This window comes from Gobius niger (assembly GCF_951799975.1).
Source record: "Gobius niger genome assembly, chromosome: 2".
In the NCBI taxonomy this organism is placed as follows: Eukaryota; Metazoa; Chordata; class Actinopteri; order Gobiiformes; family Gobiidae; genus Gobius; species Gobius niger.
This window is the reverse complement of record NC_136853.1, coordinates 19690722-19709497: the sequence shown is the minus strand read 5'-3', so window position 1 is coordinate 19709497 and position 18776 is coordinate 19690722. Positions and strand designations below refer to the sequence as shown.

The following is an 18776-nucleotide window of genomic DNA, read 5'->3' as shown; positions in this document are numbered from 1 at the left end:
CGTATGGAGGAAGAGGTAAGCATGATGTTCCTCAGACCTTTGCCCCATTGGCTGGAGGTACTCTTTGTTTTCCACCTGTTAATTTAGCTGTTTTCTCCGTAGGTTTAAATGTAAGTTTAGCGTTGATTGGGGTTTAGGATTGGATCCCTGGTATCAGGTGGGGCTGAATGTGAAAATAACTTTCTCCATCTCCTTGGTAAGGGAAGCACGGGTACCTGGAAACATTGAGACTCTTTTTTAATGCAGGGTATCTATTCTCGCTGGTACCACTGTTCCCCTTGAGGACCACAGATATGCACTGTTGTAACATGCTGTACTGAGAGTATAATTTCTCGAACAGTACAAACACTAGAAAACAAACATCGACGGTATAGTGGAGTCACTGTACACCAGTAATTAACCTTAAGTAACCCTTGAAGTAAGATTTAGATTTCTACAACTGTCTCACGGCTGGAGATGTGCTTTACGTCAAAGTGACTGTGGCCTGAGATGCTCTCTGAGCTCACCATACTCACAGGGCAAAGCCTGCTGCTACACAGATGTACCGTACGAAAAGCAAACCACATTCAAAATATGGAATCTGCACCAAGTAAACTGAAATAGAGTAGAAGTGAAAATAGTAATTGTAAAATCATCGCTCATGCAAGTGATTGTATTAGTGTTCAACTTCAAAGTTTAACACCTGCTGTCAGTTTACAGAAGCTGCGGATGCCCTTCATATAGAACACAGATGAGGCAATATTTCCAGACAGTTAGAGGGAGCAGGTGGAGCAGAGGCTTCCATTGGCTCATGTTCAAACGGTGCCTTATTCACAACACCCATGCTGTCGTCATTACAGAAAAACTAACATCAGTGGAGGCGACGCTGGCTGTGACATGGGCCAAAACTCCAGGATGGAGGGTTAGTGTGGAAGACGTCCTAGCACACTTGGTGCCAGGACCCCAGATGGAACAGAGCAGTCAGAGATCACCTTCTCCCACAAGGATAGTACAGCAAGGAGGGCTCTGAGTCATTCACATGCATAGGTGAGAATGAGGTCATGTCAGACACAACTTCCTGTCAAAAGTATGTCTACTGGTTAGAGGCCCACAATCACAATATTAGTGTGAGTGTGTTCATTGGTTAATAAGAAATAGGCACGCACATCCAAAGGCAATGAAACCTCCGGGCTGGATCCAAAATAATAATTAATAAATTAATAAAAATAACTGCCCCTAGAGGCCATAAGCGCCACTGCAGGTGTAGTAGCATGTTGCAGTTTTTTACTCATTAATTGTCCGTGAGAGTAAATACTACGCTGACAGAAAAGACAGAGGGAGAGAGGAATATTGTACATTGTGGCACAACTCAATTACACAATGGAGATCAGTTTTGTCACTCAAACTTCGCAGTAAATACTGCTAAAGTGGCGCTAGCCCACAGTTAGCTTTGCCTGTTAGCCTGTTAGCTTCTTCTTCATGATACTATTGGTGTATATGGCGCCTCTGACCTGGAGGCAGGAAAGTTGCAAGGGTGGTTTTCTGGCCAGAGACACTAGGGGGAGATAAGCATCCCATCAACACTTGTATTACCCCCAGAGGAACAACGAAAAGGATTTAGTAAGATAAACAAGTTACTTAGTTCTTCTTTAAATTTCATTCATGCTGATGCTTTTTCCACCTCTTCTCCTGGCCCAGCTACACAGGGGTGCAAAAGGGGACATTGAAATCTCATTTTAAAATGTTTGCACCCACGATTTTAGTCACAATGTATTTCAATGACGAGAATCTATTTGCATGCTTTTGAAACTCTAATGCACTCACCATTGGCTCTGGAGCCGGCGCTGCTTTGCTCTTAAAACTTGTGTCACCCATTTGGTCAGCCACACTAACTTGACTGATGGTCAAATTGCTTAAACTAAAGCATGTATGAGGTATGTAGCAGACCTCTAGATGGCACACCAGGGCAGAGACAGTACTCACTCAGACACACACAAAGACTGCAGTTTGAACCATTTGTGTTGGTCTCTGCATTAGTTATGAAGTAACCATCATGAAACACACACACACAGTATCCTGTACAGACAAATACACTATACAGTATACACACACACGCCTGCACACACATATATATATAGTTAATTTATGTATATATAACTAATACTCTTGTATGTCCAGCATTTCTTTACTCTTGTTTTTTTTTTATCTGCTTTGGGACTTTTTCGACAGTGCAGGCCAGTCTTCCTCCTGTCTTTGTTACACATACCTTCCCCTTCCCATGTTTATGTAACAGCTCCATCACTGGCCAAGTATGCCCCCACGATGCGTCGATAAGACCCCGTTTGAAGAGATTGAATTATATGGAGATAAGTGTGTCCTTGAGCATGACTGCAGATAACAGATTGGAGTGACACAGCTGACTCTCTTTGTTTTGTTAATTAAAGATGACCTCATCGCTAAAAATGGACGCCGCGCACCTCCTCGTCACGAGCCTCACCATCAGCAGATTGCCGAATGCAGGCAGGGGGCCAAGGGCTTTTTGCATTCCCTTCCCTTTTTCTACTTTTTGCCTCTTCAAATACACATTTTTAGTCTGCAGCTATCTCCCTTCCCTGTCGGTCCAGACACTTTTTTTTTTTTTCTGCCATAGTCTCGCCCCTTTCCCAGTGAAGACACAGACACTTACTGTCGCTCTCACATTAATTGATTGCAATAGTATGTCATGTTGGCTGCTTCTTTGCACATTATTCGCTCTATATTGTTGTCAATCAAAAGTTTCAATTGTCAAGTACATCAATGACAGAGTTATGCCACATGGACAGTATCACAATCACAACAACATTTAAACCTCACCTGTACACTCATCATATTACCAATGACACATTCAGTGTTGTGCAGTTCATGCAGTCCTCTCTAGTGTGTCTCTCAGATAGTTGAAAAACTGCTGTGTAACAAAACATTTTCATGATCTGAAGTTGGTCAACACAGACATCACATCATCGTGATTCCTCCACATAATGACGCCAAAATAAGCTCAGTAGTAAAAACTGTGTTTTGCTGTCTGTCTGCTAATTTAGCCTCCCTTGATCTATGGGATGCCCATTCTTGTCATTGTGGTTTGTCTGTATAATGGGTATTCTCTAGACGAGAGACTTTCGGCAGCCCTTTCTAGTACAGCCCCATGTAACAGGGCAATAAAGATACATCATGCTACTCAAAATCAATCTGTCAATACAGTGCGGCATCACAGTAGGACACAAGGCAAATGGCTGTTAACACGGCCGGGTTATTCTTAGTGCACACCCAGGGGAGAGAGAAAGAGCCACAGTAATGAGCTGAGTGCAATAAAGCAGACCACACACACGACACATCAAAATGGTGAAGAAAGACATGGGAGGGTATTTATCCCATCACAAAGCAACTCAATGGATACATGAGAGTGGTAGCAGTTGAGACTGAATTCATTATACAGTATTTCTGCATGTCACTTATTTTTTCTTTGCAGTCCATGTGATATCAAGTGGACCATACACACATGTAGCAGCTGGGTAACATGTCTTTTTTCACATGCCACAGCTGGGACCCCTCTCATTAACAGTCAAGGTGAACAGTATTGATTTAGAGCTGGACACTGGGTGCAGCTGCTGCACACTTCTGCCAGTGGCTACAGCTTGACCAGACAGTTCTCAGAGGGAAAGAGGGTAAACTGGTTCATAACTGTCGATCACACTGTGCTGGGACACAACATTGTTGTCAGGCTTGCAAGATTCCACCTTTTTCCTCCAAGCGTGACGATGGTCATTATGGCCAAAAAATTCCTTTTTGTCAGACCAAAGGACATGTCTCCAAAAACTAAAGCCTTTATCCTTTTTTGTATTTACAACCTCTAATCTGACTTTTGTCTGTTTCTTTTGGAGTAAGAGCTTCTTCCCTCTCAGCCCATGTCGGTACAGGACTTGTTTCACTCTGGATAATGACAAACTCTTACCAGTTTCAGCATCTTCACCAGGTCTTTTGCTTTTGTTCTTGGGTTGATATTCACATTTCAGACACAGCAGGCTCTTCTCTGGGACACAGACCCCGCCTTCTTTTAGATCTGTATGATGACTGGTCATTTCCATTATAGTTTTAACCAATGAACCTGGAACCTTCAAGTGTCTTGAAATTACACCCAAGGATGAACCAGACTTGAGCTTCCAAGGTCATGCCATCGTCATCTGGGCTTTCCCAAATTGTTTAAAGGTATAGTACTCTTAGTGTAGGGAAACTTCTGACTGTAAAAAATAAATTAAATAAAAAAAAATTCTTCTGGCATTAAGCAAATAGAAATAACATTGAAAATTCTAATTGAACTAAACAAGTAAAGGCTAGTTCTGGTGTCATGCTAATCAGCTGTGTCTGACCATTGCATGGGTATTATACAAGAAAGATAATACCGAATACTTGAAAAATGTTTTTTTTTTTTTACATTTTGTTGCTTATGGTTTTGGATAAATCTTTAAATCTTCCAATTACCACATAGCTGATAAGCCCTTTAGATTATGGCTGGGACATATCACTGTGTCCACAGTTTTTAAACCAAAAGGCATTTATTGAAGTGTTACGACTGAAAAGTGCATTAACACAAAATGTAACAAAGTGCTGTGTAACCATTATACTGTGTGATAAAAATGCTTCCAAACACAAGTATTGCAAGTATTGCGATACCCAGTCCTACTTAATATCTTAAACCCTTGAAATACACTACCATTCAAATGTTTGAGGTCAACCAGACAATTTTATGTTTTCCATGAAAATATGGAATAGCCTTCCTTTCTTAGAACAAGAATAAACTGTCAAGATTCAGAAGAAAGATACTTGTTCAGGCTATTTTGAAAGTTTTATAGCATCTCTAATAAGCTAATCAGTTTTCAGCTGTCTAACATAATAGCACAAGGGCTTTTTAATCATTGGTTAGCCTTTATGTTAGCCTTTAGCTAACACAAATAACCATTCGCCTTTGCTATGCCTGATCCCGTCAGACATTGGAAGCTAAGCAGGAAGGGCCTGGTCAGTACTTGGATGGTAGACCGTTTGGGAACACCAGGAAGCCTGTGTGAATGCAGTGAGTGAGTGGTTGGTGGTGGTCGGAGGGGCTGATGGCGCAGACTGGTTGCCTCGCTTCCGTCAGTCTTCCCCAGTGCAGCTGTGGCTAGCTTATGGTGTGAATGAATAATGCAATGTAAGCATCTTTGAGTGTCCAGAAAAGCGCTTTATAAAACCAATGCATTATTATTATTATTATTATTATTAGCACACCGTAGTGATGGAAATGTGCCTCTGTACACCTGTGTAGGTATTGCATTAAAAGTCACTTGTTTCATTTACCACATTAACCATGTCTCAACAGGGGTGTCCAAATCTTTTCAACCCATGGCCATGTCTGTGAACCATCAACATGTAACTCACTACAACATTTATAGCCAAGCCTAATTTGGAATGTCCGTACCAAGAAGAGCTTTTAGAAATCAATACATTAAAAAACTACATTTACAGTCACATTAAGTCCGACATGACACAAAAGTAGTGCGAGCATGAAGGTATCAAGCGTGGATCAGTGGGATCAGTGGTCAGTGCAGTCAAACAATCAACTGGACGCATTTAAGAGAGGTTTTGCCGTTCCCCTTCATTCATGCTTGGAACCTTATTATACCAGCTTTGTCTCTCTATTAAGTGATAGTTTAATCTTGCAGTGAAAAGTATGTGCGCCAATCAATGGCCGCTGGCTGCCCTGCTTTTTGACCACAAACGTGGGGGCCGCCATTGCTCCGCCGTTGCTGCAGTACCTCCATATCGCCGCTAGGCCCCCATTGAAAAGCATTGGACTTTAGACACGTTAAAAACTACTTTAAAGCCTGGTTTCAATTGTTTCAACGCTAGACTAGGCTAGATCTTCCTCCTGAGATAACGCTGGGTTAATAACAATATATGAAACCAGGCTGGTTTTCGTAATATGATTTTTTGAAATCTCGTATTTAACGAGGCTCGGACTGTTAGCATTGGAGCAGCGCGAGCTACACGTCACGCAAGGGCCGAGTCTACGGTGAAAATCCCGCCCGTATGTCCTTTTTAGGAACATGCTTCGTCAGAGCTGGGGAGGGGGAGCCTGTAAATCCGCCATGAATTGCCCCACGGCCGTGGTCATTCTGGTAAACGGGGAGGAGTGAGCATAAGACGTCCATTATTTTCTACAGTCTATGGCGCCAATACAACAAAAAGTCTGAGGGCCACCAAATATTGGGCTGTATTTCTGATTAATTGAACGTGATCCTTATTGAAAACAGAGCTTTTCTTTCAAAAATAAGGACATTTTAAGCGGGCGCAAACCTTTGAACAGTGCTCTCTTTTATACAGTTCAGACTTTAAAGCATTTCTTCGGATTAGCCTACTGGAGCAATTTCACATTCCAGTCAGTTTTTTTTAAATTTATTTACACATTTTTTTTATTGTAAAATTGGCATTAATTACACTGATTGGTTATTTTGTAAATGCAAGTCTCGCAGTACGTGCTTGAGATCTTGCTGCAGAAATTGGAGACGTTTCTATGACTTCTATGTGCCTCTGCCTGAACTGTGTTTTTCTGCCACCTTTCCTTGGGTTTCCTCTTTGAGCTGAAAAAGGTCTAATGTGCGAACTCGCTGACCCTGCAGATTCCCTCTCACACACACTCGTATAAACAGCTAATGGCTCCTGCAATTACAGTGTGCCTTTAATTAGTGTTAAAGAAATGTTGCAGTTTCTTTTTTTTTTTTCTTCTTCAGGAAAGTCTCTCATAACATTCGATGCAATACCACTGCACCACAGCGTTTTACTGCGAGCTTACTGCTGGATCGTATGTGCAAGGAAAGTATAGTACTGTTTACATTATTTGTAATTGCTTTTTTTCCACCTATGGATCATCTGGCACTTCAAGCTTGCAAAAAAAAAAATGAATCCCACTAAAGCCACCTTTGTTTTTGTTTCTCACCAGGGACAATGTTTTTCAAACTTGGGGTTTTTCCTCATTTTCATCGTCGTTAAAAATGTGGGTCAGTCCAGGTCAGGAGCCGTTTCTGTTGTGGCCATAACCTTTGGACAGATTGTATATGATATCGCTTTGCACAAATAAACTTTCATGACTTCTCCACAGCTGCTACATTATTGCTCCAAGGCCATGTGTTGGTTTGAGCCAAAATATTTTCCTCTCTTCTCTAAGTTCTCCATGTCCTTATCCCATTACTTTAGTATTATTTTTGACTTTTGCCAAAGAGGTCACCTGGCATTTACCATCAGGTTTTAATCTCTTTGTTGAAGAGCGAGAACACACAAAATGGCTTTTACCATAATAGAATTTTGGGGGCCTTAATGTTTGCCAGCTGTGTGTGCTGTTTTGCCCACAGTATTGACAGAAAAGTTGACGGACCGCAGACCTACCCTTGTGGAACCCCCTCAGAATTGTGGAAAGAGGAAATACTGCTTGTGGGTGGGTTCAAATGTCCTCTTCTTGATGGTGATGTGAACTCCTGTTTTGAGGACTGGATAGCCCTTTTTGACAGATATATTTAAGTATTTTTGTCAAACACATGTCAATAGCCTAAAGCCCAAACTTGTTCATTTATACTGTCATCAGTTGTTCTTGTTTTTATGGCACTTTGGTCAGTTGTAATTGATTTTCCTCATTTAAAAACCTCGAGGTAGGTACAACAATATTTAAATCGTTTTTAGGATTGCACTTATGGAAAGTACTTTGGTTAAGCAGGCACTGTCGTAAATGTACAAGAGCGTTCCCTCCCCGAGCTTTCATCTCCTACTGACCAATATTTTGCACGGAACGGGGGTGAGCGGGGAGGGCGGTGGATGAGTGCGGGTGTGCCAGCTCTGTTCTCTTTGTCTCGGGACACAGCCAGTGTTGAACTCACAGTGGAATAAAGTTTGTAGTATGTCCTGTGGTAGCTGGAAAATGCTGAAGCACATGAGCCTGTGCAATGTTAATGTGAAGATGAGGAGAGAGAAGGGGAAGGGGAAGAAGCAACAAGAGCTCGTTGCAGTCAGCTGCTAGCAGCAGGTCGGGGAAAGCTGCAGGCCCGGAGCTGCAGTAGATCCACCGTGCAGCGGATTCGGCGTGATAGTGGCCCCTCTGTTGGTGCAGTGGATCTAGACCGTCAATTTTAACCTAGCTATTTAAATTTTAAATTTATTTGCTTGTTATTTTTGTTCCCAAACGACTCTGACTTAACAAACCCAACCCTAACAATACAACTGTGAAACATACAATGTATTAAAAAATTACTCCAAATAAGCCTAACAATATAATCAATTCATAAAATATGTTAACAAATACTACCGTTGTGCATCCAGCAGAGGGCGCACTATCACGGTGAATCCGCCACACCGTCGTGGTTCTGCTGCGCCTCCGACCTGCAGCTTTCTCTTATTGCTAGCACACCTCAGTCTACCCTGTCTTTCTAAGCCACGCCCCTGTGCCCTGGCCACGCAAGCACTAGCGCCCTGTTTGTTGCACTAGTTTGCACTAACACAGTTGTTGCGGCAGGCAGAAGATCGGGCCCCTCTGCTTTCTGAGGTGGCTGAGCTACTTCAACATCTGCCGAACAATGCTCAGGATGTTCTATCAGCAGCATCATGTACGCTCTTGTCTGCTGGGGCGGCAGCCTGCAGGTGTGAGACACTACAGACTCAACAGGATCCTCAGAAAGGCCAGTCAAGTTGTGAGGAAGGATCTGCTGGTGCCGCAAAACCTCTTTCACGAACAGACTGTTACTGCCACACTGCTCCGCTGAGAGGCACAGGAAATCAGTCCTGCCAGTTACCATCAAACTACTACTGAACTACTGAACTCTGTGCTATGAAAAAACTACTCAACACACTCTACCTCAATGTAAATATGTATTCACATCAGAGTGTGGAATGTTCCTTTTTCTAACCCTAGATATTAATTCATGTGTACTCATTTAGTTCTTATGGGGTGTGGATTAGTTTGATAAATCCTAAATTATAGTATAAATTCCTCCATTGGGGATCAAGTATTTCAGATTATGATTCTGCACCTCTGTGTGCTCAAACGTTTCGATGTGTTAAACAACATAATGAAATAAATTAGGTTGTTATGTATCACTGTTACCATTTTTTAAATAATAATTTATCCCTCTTTGCCATAGCTATATGCATTCTTTTGGCAACTACAATCTCTGTTATTGCACCACATTTAATGCCTTTCTGCAGTATGTCTTTACCTGGTGTGTCGTCCTGCTGTCTCCCTAAATAAATAATGATGCTATAAGCCACTGAAGAACCACGGTGCTCAACATTTGTCTTTTGTTTAGTCTCCTTGAGCCACAGAATTGCTCCGCTCACAATGTAATGGGTATATGAGACACATGGACACATGCTCAGCTCACGCCTCGTGTGGCCTTCTCTATTAATAACTGTTTAGGGCTGGAGTCAGTTTTATAAGATACGCTTCTGTCTTAAATGCAGTATGTAGGCAGCTTTGCGGCAAGTTATATGATGTGTTAAAGGGACTATACAGAGTTTAAAAATGTTAAAATGAAGTATTTTCCTCCCCCTACATGTTCCAACGATGTCCTAATGTGTAGAATGAGCTCAGACCTGTTCATCACAACTGCCTCTAAAATCCTGCACTGTCACTCAAAAAGGTGTTAATTCAGGTCCGAAGTGCCCTAATGCACGAGCTTAATATAGAAGCTGCAGTTACACATTTGACTTGAGGTGGCAGTAGTGAGTATAAAATGGCTAACTTGCATCTAGCCCCTTTAAGAGACTGGTATTTTTTTTATTTTGAATAATTCATTATATTTGAGAAAGAGTCAATGATATCTATGTAAGTGATGTTTTGATCCGCCACAATTGTCTCCTGTATAGGCTGTATATATTGTTTTGTTCCCAAGCATGGTCTGGACTGAGTAATACAGGTAAACACAGTGTGGGTGGTCTGCAGGTTCGAATCTGTGATGTTGTAATATTTTTAATAGTAAACAAACGCTGTAATAGCATTACAGGAGGAGGAGAATATGGAGGGAAAGCTTTTATAGAGCAGTGCTTAAACAGTGCAAGAATGTGTTTAAGAAGCCTCCTCTACACAGAGCTCCTTCTGTGAAAAGGTCAAATCATTCATTCGTGCACTTCTTTTTTCTTCCCCTCCGCAACCTTTATTCACCGTTCCCCTGTGCCCCAGCAGCCAGACTTACTCCTTGTGTTTATATCTTGGCCCGTGTATCATAAGCTAAAACGAAGCTGCCCTTTACCTTTTGTAGAAATAGTTGGAAATCCAAACGTTCGCAAGCTTTTAAACTATTTTGACAGCTCTCTCTGCTTTTTTCCATCACCCCCCTGAGCACTGGAAACTGCGGGCCATGCATATGCGTGGAAATGGACAGGCGTGCGCCCCGTTTCCCGTTAGCTGACATGAAAGATATTTCACAACTTGTGAAGTAGTCTTCTGTGAGACGCCAGGGCGCTCACTCAGATATCATTGTAACACCACCAACTGCCCATTAAGGAACCAAATCTTGTTTTCTTTCAGGACAGACCGGCTTTTGGGCGCTGTGCCAAAAAAAAGTCATATTTAATTTAGCCGCATATTTGGCAGTGGCAAAATGACTTCCACCGGTCCATGCAGAGGTGAAACGCACAATACCACTCAATTGCAAGTCACTATGGGAATGAGAACTACATTCCTTAACAATAAATATAGATTTGTTGTTATTATTTTACCTCATAAGGTGAATTATTGCAGACGGTAACATCCAGGTACAACTTTATGATATAAATCATAATGATAGAAAAAATAAAGCATTAGTCTTGCATTGGGCTTTTCCAGTCACTCAAGGTCCTGGTAAGCTTTGTGTGTAGCCTGTTGTTGTCTTGGGGTAGACAGACTGTAGTGAGCCTTTCACACACCACTCACCGAGACTAACTCACCATCATTTTCCTTTTATTGGTAAGATTTCAAAGCTTCTGATGCATCTCTTAATAGGTGCTGACCACTGCAGAGGAGTAACGTTTCACTAGAGCTGCAGTTTGGAAGATGCTTGGGTCACCATAATTCAGATTTCTTTCTTTAATCCAAATACACCTGCTCGTTTTTCCCCGAATTTTCAAACGCATCGGTTGCGGGGACAAAATGTTCAGTTCCTGCCTCATTGATGCATAGGATGATGAAAGTGAATTTTTTGCCTTGTCTTTTGTTTGACTTTGAAAACAGTGAGCGTATGTGGAATGAACAGTTTGTACCAGATTTCAGTGTTTATTTACCCATTCCCATCTGTGTTCTGTGTTCTTTATTTGCACCAGGAGAGGTTCTGAGCCTGATGGAAGATCTGTTCTCGGGCCTTGGTTCGGGGTGCATACTAGCAGGACGGAGGACGGGGGAGCACCCTCACTCACTCCTCTACTCTGTGCTCTTCAAGTGCCTCGAACCAGACAGTCTCTATAGGTAAGTCTACTGCCTCCTTCATCTTTCATGTGTTCTTCTAATCCCTAACCTGTAGAAGAACTGATTTATCATGGCTTCCGCTGTGTATGAAGGGACATCAGTCTCTCAGAAGGTCTTTACCATATGTAAAACGCACCTGAATGGTTCCAGATACCATTAGTTGTAAAAGAAAAACAGGAAGGCGGTAGAACTATTGGGGCAGGTCTCTGCTTTCCCATTTGTTTTAAAAAATGCATTTAAAAAAAAAAACATAGGAAAACTGAAGACCAGCAAATGTGAATATCAGATTCTAGCTGACCCTTTTTCAGAGATGTATCAACTGGTCTTGCCCAGAAAAATTGTCTTCGTCTCTACCATAAAGTCTATATGTATGATAAGTATTTAGAGTTTTTATCGATTGTTAAGACAATAAATTCCATTGACCGCACACAAACAGGACTCTGCTGTCAAAACCTTGAATACAGTCATGGTTTGCAAAAGCACACATTTATCATACTTTTATGCCGTGCACAAATGAGTATTCACCTTATTGTGCCCCGCCCACTTTTGCCTAAAAAATTTAAAACGTAAGGAAAAAATGTGTAAAGAGAAAATAAAAAATTAAAAAATAAATTGAGCTAACATTCAAGAAAAGAATGGGAAAATATGGGGCTAAAATGCTGTCCCTGGAACATCAGAACTGTATTTTTTTATTTATTTTTTTCGGTACCTGCTTATGATACTTTTCTTTTTTCCGTACCAGTATTGTTTAATGTTACCCAGCCCTTGTCACAATCAAGTCTTTGTGTCATTGCAGTTTCATATAGAACATGCTGATTGAACAGTGTTTAGTGTTCAGCTGTGCAGTGTCTTACTTCTGCTGCTCAAGCTTGGACAACAAAGTTCACATTTTGAAAACAAAGTGCTCTTTTGATGCCAGAGCTTTGAGTCCTCATGAAGAAAACTGTGTGCAGTGTTCGGGGAAATGTGTGTGACGAGTCAGGAACAGTGTCTGAAAAAAAATTAAGTCTTTTACCAACGAGAGGTCCAAATAGTTTATGCATCCATCATTGATTTTGTGTCTGTGTTGTTTGTTTGTTACCTCTTTCACAGTGTCAGCCTATAGGATTCTTTTTAGCTTAATAAATCGAACTTTACTTCAAATAAGTTGGTGTGTCTGATTAGAAAACAATATGGCCGCTGTCCATAATGCAGCGCTCAGACCGCACGCTTCTCAGGCTTCAAAATCGTGGCCAAAGCCCGCAGTTGGACGCCGCTGGTGTTTAGTGGCTATAGGCTAGGTTAGCCCGGTTAGCTTGTTACAATTGCCTACAGCTCATTGTTGACTAAAAGTCTGTAATAAACCACAAATGTGTCAAGCCCAGCTGAGTGTGTGATCATCAGAAAGGCTGCTTTATGTATTTGCCAGCTTTATTGACGTTATTATTAGTGCAATATACTTGTTTTCACGGGGTCAATGCAAGAAAACTGATCAACTACGACCCGTTGTAGATAAAATGTGTGCAATAAACTTAAAACAGTTGCTTTATGTAGCTTTAGCTCGTAGCATTAGCTTTGGGAATGCTCCGGGCATCATCAAGGCCCAAACACATCACCAGCGCAGATTCAGCCACTGAAATGTTTCTTGTCGCCACTTTTAATCCTGGGTGTTTAGGTAAAGAAACACTGATGTGTGTCTTTGTAAAAGTCCCAGATCTGTTGTAGCTCCGGTTCGCAATGAAGCTAATCCTCCATGACTTGTTCACATCTGCGGGCTGGCATAGCATCTGCCCAGGTGGCTCAACTACAACGTACGACACTGTTGAGGAAAGCTCCTGGTTGGTTGACGTTCGCAAATTTCTCCAAAAAGTTCAACAATTCCAACTCTAGCGTCGGGCGCTTTCGACGCTCCCTGAGGCGCGTCCCCCATTCAATGTAAACCTGACGCTTTGGAGGCGTTGGCCACGTTTGGTCTGAACCCGGCATGAGAGTTTAATGGGATGACAAATACATCTGCAATGGAGTTGTTTCTGACAGTTCCATAGACACACAGCAAAAACAGCAGCTTTATCTTAAAGGGATATTGCAGGATTTTTGACATAGGGCCTAATTTCCTATAGTTAGCCAGTGTTGTTGACTTCTGGAGATATTCTTTTATTTTTATTCATACAGTCCTCATATTTGAAGAGTTTAGCGGTGCTAGCGCTAGGCTAGCACAAATGGTAACTAGTAGCCTGCATTAAAAACAGTCTGACCCGAGCACAGTGCACCTGAGGCAAATCCCTTATAACACCAGACTACCCATATACATGTCTGTGTTGACTGAATAATATTTGAAATATAAGTATTTTACATTTCAAATAACTTATATTTGAGCAGCATCAGCTTCCTGGTTGTAAGCTACGCAGCGGCGGAGTGATCTGCTCGGTTACCGGATCTACAGTAGTTTGTTTACCTGCGGCCGCATTACTACACGTGGCATTCACAAAGGAGCTTTCTACAAATCAGATATGACAACTTTTGGAGGGCTACCCGGTGATTTTGAAGAGGTTTTTAATGCAGACTGCTAGTTACCATAGACATGCACTAGCCTAGCATTAGCCTAGCACCACTTAACTCTTCAAATATAAGGACTGCATGAATTCAGAATATATATATGTCAATCTCCAGAAATCAACAACACTCTGGATAACTAGGGAATGAGGCCCTATGTCAAAAATCCTGAAACATCCTTTTAAAGTCTTGCTGAAATAAGAGCAAATAAAAGGCCACTATACTGTTACTATGATGTGTCAATCTCTCCACTCAAAATGAACACATTTAAAATAAGCCTTCATTGTGAGTGTATGAAATCAATAATTGCATTTTATGTCAGAAAACACATTGTGTGAAGCTAAAATCACTGAAATCCCCTTGTAGTGAATAGGGTTGAGTTCCATTGGACCCGGAAGAAAAGTGATGACATCACCACTTAACAAGGTGTCAAACATTTATAGTTATAGTTTAGTTATTTGCCTTATATACAGCACTTTGTAGACAATTTTTGTAGCACTGTAACTTGCAGCACGGCTTTCATTCTAGGAAGCAAAGTAAGTTGTACTTTGTGAGGTTTGTATGTGCTAAGTATTTTAAAAGCATAGAGATAGTTTAAACTATTATGGAATGAAGACTCATTATGACCCATATAAAAAGTTACAAAAGTGAAATAAATTAATCCAAAACTCCACAATTGAAACACAGATTGCAGAAAATGTAGACCATCATCCCATCATCGAAAGTGTACAATTTCAAAAGTGCACTATTTACTGGCCAAACATTACTACTACAAGTGTTTTCAGTATATGTTTAATACAGTTTAGTGTGCTTGATGGATCGTTTTATTGCTTTTATGGAAACAGGTTAAGGGCAAGAGTAGAAATGTAAGATCAAATCCAGAAATATGTTCTGTTGTTAGTGTTATTTAGATTTTTTCTATTTTCCAGATGTTTAATTAAGTCGATTTTTTATGAGTGTTTATGAGTCCACGATACAATATTAAATGCAATACATGTGGCTCTTGGTGTGAGTGTGGCTCAGCGGTTAGGGCGTCCGTCCATTCATTAATCCAAGGGGCAGCGGTACAAAGCATAAATGTGGAGGGGCCTATTATCTTAGCTCTCGGGCATGGTACTTAGAACTCATATCTTGTTCAACTTCACAAGCAGCTTCCTCTTAAACCGTTTTATCTACACTTGCGCTCACACATGTGTGCTCTAAGCCGAAGCTCGATTGGGAAGGAGGTCTGTGTCCCCGAATGACCCGCACTCACACCTGCACTAACTCACCGGGCTGCAGCCTGATCACGTCGCCATGAGGCGTTGTTTGTTTACAAGTCGGCAGCACGTTTAATGCGGAAAGGTGGAAAGAAAAAAATGACCCATCGGGGATGAAACAGTGTTCGCTTTGGGCCCTGTTGGTGAGATGCGCTCCTCTGATGAGTTTTAGACTATGATGCAGACGAGGATACAAGAGCGAGAGGCATCACACTACCGCTGCTGCACGCTCTCGTCACTCATCTAGAGGTAGGAGCTACACAGTGACACGAGTTTTAAATATAGCCTTTTCTCACTTTTTTTTTACCGACAGCTGCTTTGTGCACATGCATGAGATACCTAAAGTCCGGAACCGAGCTGTGACCAGTCGCACTCACGCAGCACGACTACACTTTAGGAGCTGTCCGAGCCCTGTTGGACACTTGGTATGGACAAGCGTGAGTGCATCCTTAGGCTTACCTGTGTTGTTCAGTCTGTTTGTCTCTAGCTTGTCTGTTGGACTGGAAATGCATTGTAACCAAGTTGACTTTATTCTTGTCTCTGACCACATTTTATGAGTACAATGTTTCCCATTATCAAAGCATTCATTAAACATTATATTGTGGTCATGTTTGCATCCTTTTCCAAACAACAATGACTGAGCAGTTAGACCACATCCTCCCATGGGTGTCTACAATTCCCACTGAAAATGTTCTTTTGTTTCCGGGGGTGAATTTTGTTACCTTCTCCTGAACAACAGCTGGCTTGAGTTAAGCGTGGCAGTACACGGAGTCTCCATGTGATAAAAGCTGCTGCTGTTGTTTTTTTGTTAGTTCTGGACAGAGAAGGAGATGTTTTAAGACATCGAAGGTTTATCAGATATTTATCACTACAGCGAGTTATTGTGGAACGTTAATGCTTTAGCACTTTGGTCACACCGGACGAAAGGCACAGGGTTAGTTGTGGCAACCTCTATTTAGTAGTTCACTGTCATCAAGACTGATGCAATAAATTATTTTATGTTGAATGATCATTTTGGGTTTATAGTATGCAACATTCATGCAATCAAATCAAAAATAATTAATGTTGCATAATGTAATACAACATGTCACCCCTCCCTCTCCCAGAAAGAATCAAATGTTCACTAAAAATACTCTCATCTGTTCTGTAATCACAATCTCCTCTGGTTCTGCTCATGTGCATCATCTGTCTGGTTGGTTGACCAGGCTTTTTAAATGTTCTTTTCCCTCTTGCACTAGTGCACTGTACAAGTCTGCACTTTGAGGGACAATAAAGTTTAATTAATAGATTGATTTTTCTTGAAGTCACATTCCTTCTGGCTAAACTGTGAATGATGTAAGTATGTAATGGGATGGTTTCTTTCTCCTCTATACTCTCATACATTGCAAATGATCTTAAGTGCATTTATGTGAAAAGAAAAGCTGATATAATCTGCAAATAAAATGTGTTTATTCAATAAACTGAAGATACTAATAAATGAATTGGTCGCCCATTTTCTGACTGCAATATGCAGTGCCAACAGAGGCCTCTGTCAGATTTCCTAACAAAGACCTGTTACAAGCCTCTCCATTCTGACTTTGTAGCCCTGTTATCTGTGTTAGGCATTCTGTACAATGTTGTTTTCCAGATAAGGGCAGAATTTACGTCGAAATTACGTCTGTGGGCACATCTGTTTGTAGCCAACTCTGCCTTTCTTAATCAACATTCTGATAAGAGCTCCACTGGTGTCGGCCTCGCACTCCATCATTACAAGGCGGCACGGTGGCGCAGCGGTTAGCACTCACAGCTAGAAGGTCCTGGGTTCGATTCCCACCTGGACGGGGCCTTTCTGTGTGGAGTTTGCATGTTCTCCCCGTGTCTGCGTAGGTTTCCTCCGGGTACTCCGGTTTCCCCTACCACTAAAAACATGTACAATAGATTCCCCTCTGGGGCCAGGACTCCCCTGAAAAGAGACTCTTAATCTCAGTGGGACTATCCTGGTTAAATAAGGGTCAATAAAATAAAATAAAAATAAACAAGGCTGAGGCCTGGCATTTCCATGTCAACTGAAGACTGAGGCTACTGTGCTGGGCACAAGAAGATATTCAAAAAGTTAAATGTTCTGTTCCTGAAAAGACAATCATATCTTTACCACAATGCAGTTGGTTGTATTTACTTACTTTTATGTACTGAGAGGAGCTAAGCTTTTACTCTTATTATGAACAAAAGCATATTTCCTGTGAACCTTTGCCTACTCTTATTTGATTCGCAGGAGCATATCCATAGGTGGATTACATGCTGAATATATTTTTACAAAGCTGACATTACTGTAGATATGCCTTGATAATTTGTGGGAGTAACTGGAAATTGACTTCTCTTTAGATTCAGTGCATGGGAGAATTTTGGTGTATTCAAAGAGAATCAATTGTAAGACCCTCAATCACTTTCCTGGTAAATAGCACTAACCACTCTGCTGGTTAATAGTTTAAAAAAAAGAATTTTAACTGTATTTATCCTCCAGTACATCTCCGGCTGCTGAGAGTGTTGTAGAGAGTGTTTAGTCAGAGGCGTCAAGCTTTGTCCTGATTACTTGTTTAATTACTTCTGTCTATTTTTGGCAATGTCTCCTCTTAACCCCTTAAAATCCCCCATAGTTGCCACTCCTATCAGTTAATTATTTGCAACCACTCAATATTCTCTTCAGCCTACACATACACGTTACCATCTCCAGATCTACAACAAGGCTAGCTTTAGACATACAGTTGTGCTCAAAAGTTTACACACTTTTTTGGGGGCCATGCCTCAAAGAATATGAATGAAAACACAAAAACATTTTTTGTGAGTCTGGTTTCCAGGCAACCCTTTAGCATCAATGACAGCTTGGAGTCTTTTGTGGTAGTTGCGGAGAAGGTTCTTTATGTAATATGCCTTGTTGTCAACAAGGCCTGTGATGAACGGTGCACCATTCCTGCTGTGAAATATGGAGGTGGTTCACTGATGTTTTGTGGATGTGTGAGTTACCAAGGCACTGGAAACGTCGTCAAAATTGATGGCAGGATGAATGCTGCATTTTATCCAAAACTACTGGAGGAGGATTCGCGCTCATAGCCCGAAAGCTGCACATGGGTCACACTTGGATGTTCCAACAAGACACTGATCCAAAGCACAAGGCCAAATGAACCTGCTGCTGGCCCCAGCAGAATAAAGTCAAGGTCCTGTTAGTGGGCGTCTCCTGTCCTCGATATCATTGAAGCACTCAAACGTGCAGTTCATTCATAAACTTTTCAACAGTGTCATTTTGGTATTTTATTTTGTTATGGTGATTTGATTTGTGTTCGCACATTTTTTTTCACAACATCACTGACCATGAGTGAAAAAAAGGTTTTTGTGTTCTCACTCATATTCTTTGAGAAATGGACCAAAAAAAATCCATCAAGGTGTGTCCACGTTATTGACACAACTGTATATCAGGCTGTTTTCAAAGGAAGATGGTGTCCTTGTGTGACTGATGTATAGACAGAGTGTGGTATTCTTAT

General features: G+C 41.4%; 1 protein-coding gene across 1 annotated transcript in view; it reads left to right on the top strand.

Moving 5' to 3' along the window:
* astn2 (astrotactin 2) overlaps positions 1-18776 on the top strand; it is a 294590-nt gene that overhangs the window by 262512 nt on the left and 13302 nt on the right. The window contains exon 20 of the mRNA XM_079580868.1: positions 11329-11470. Within this exon, the coding sequence (XP_079436994.1) occupies positions 11329-11470 (142 nt within the window). The remainder of the gene's footprint in view (positions 1-11328; positions 11471-18776) is intronic.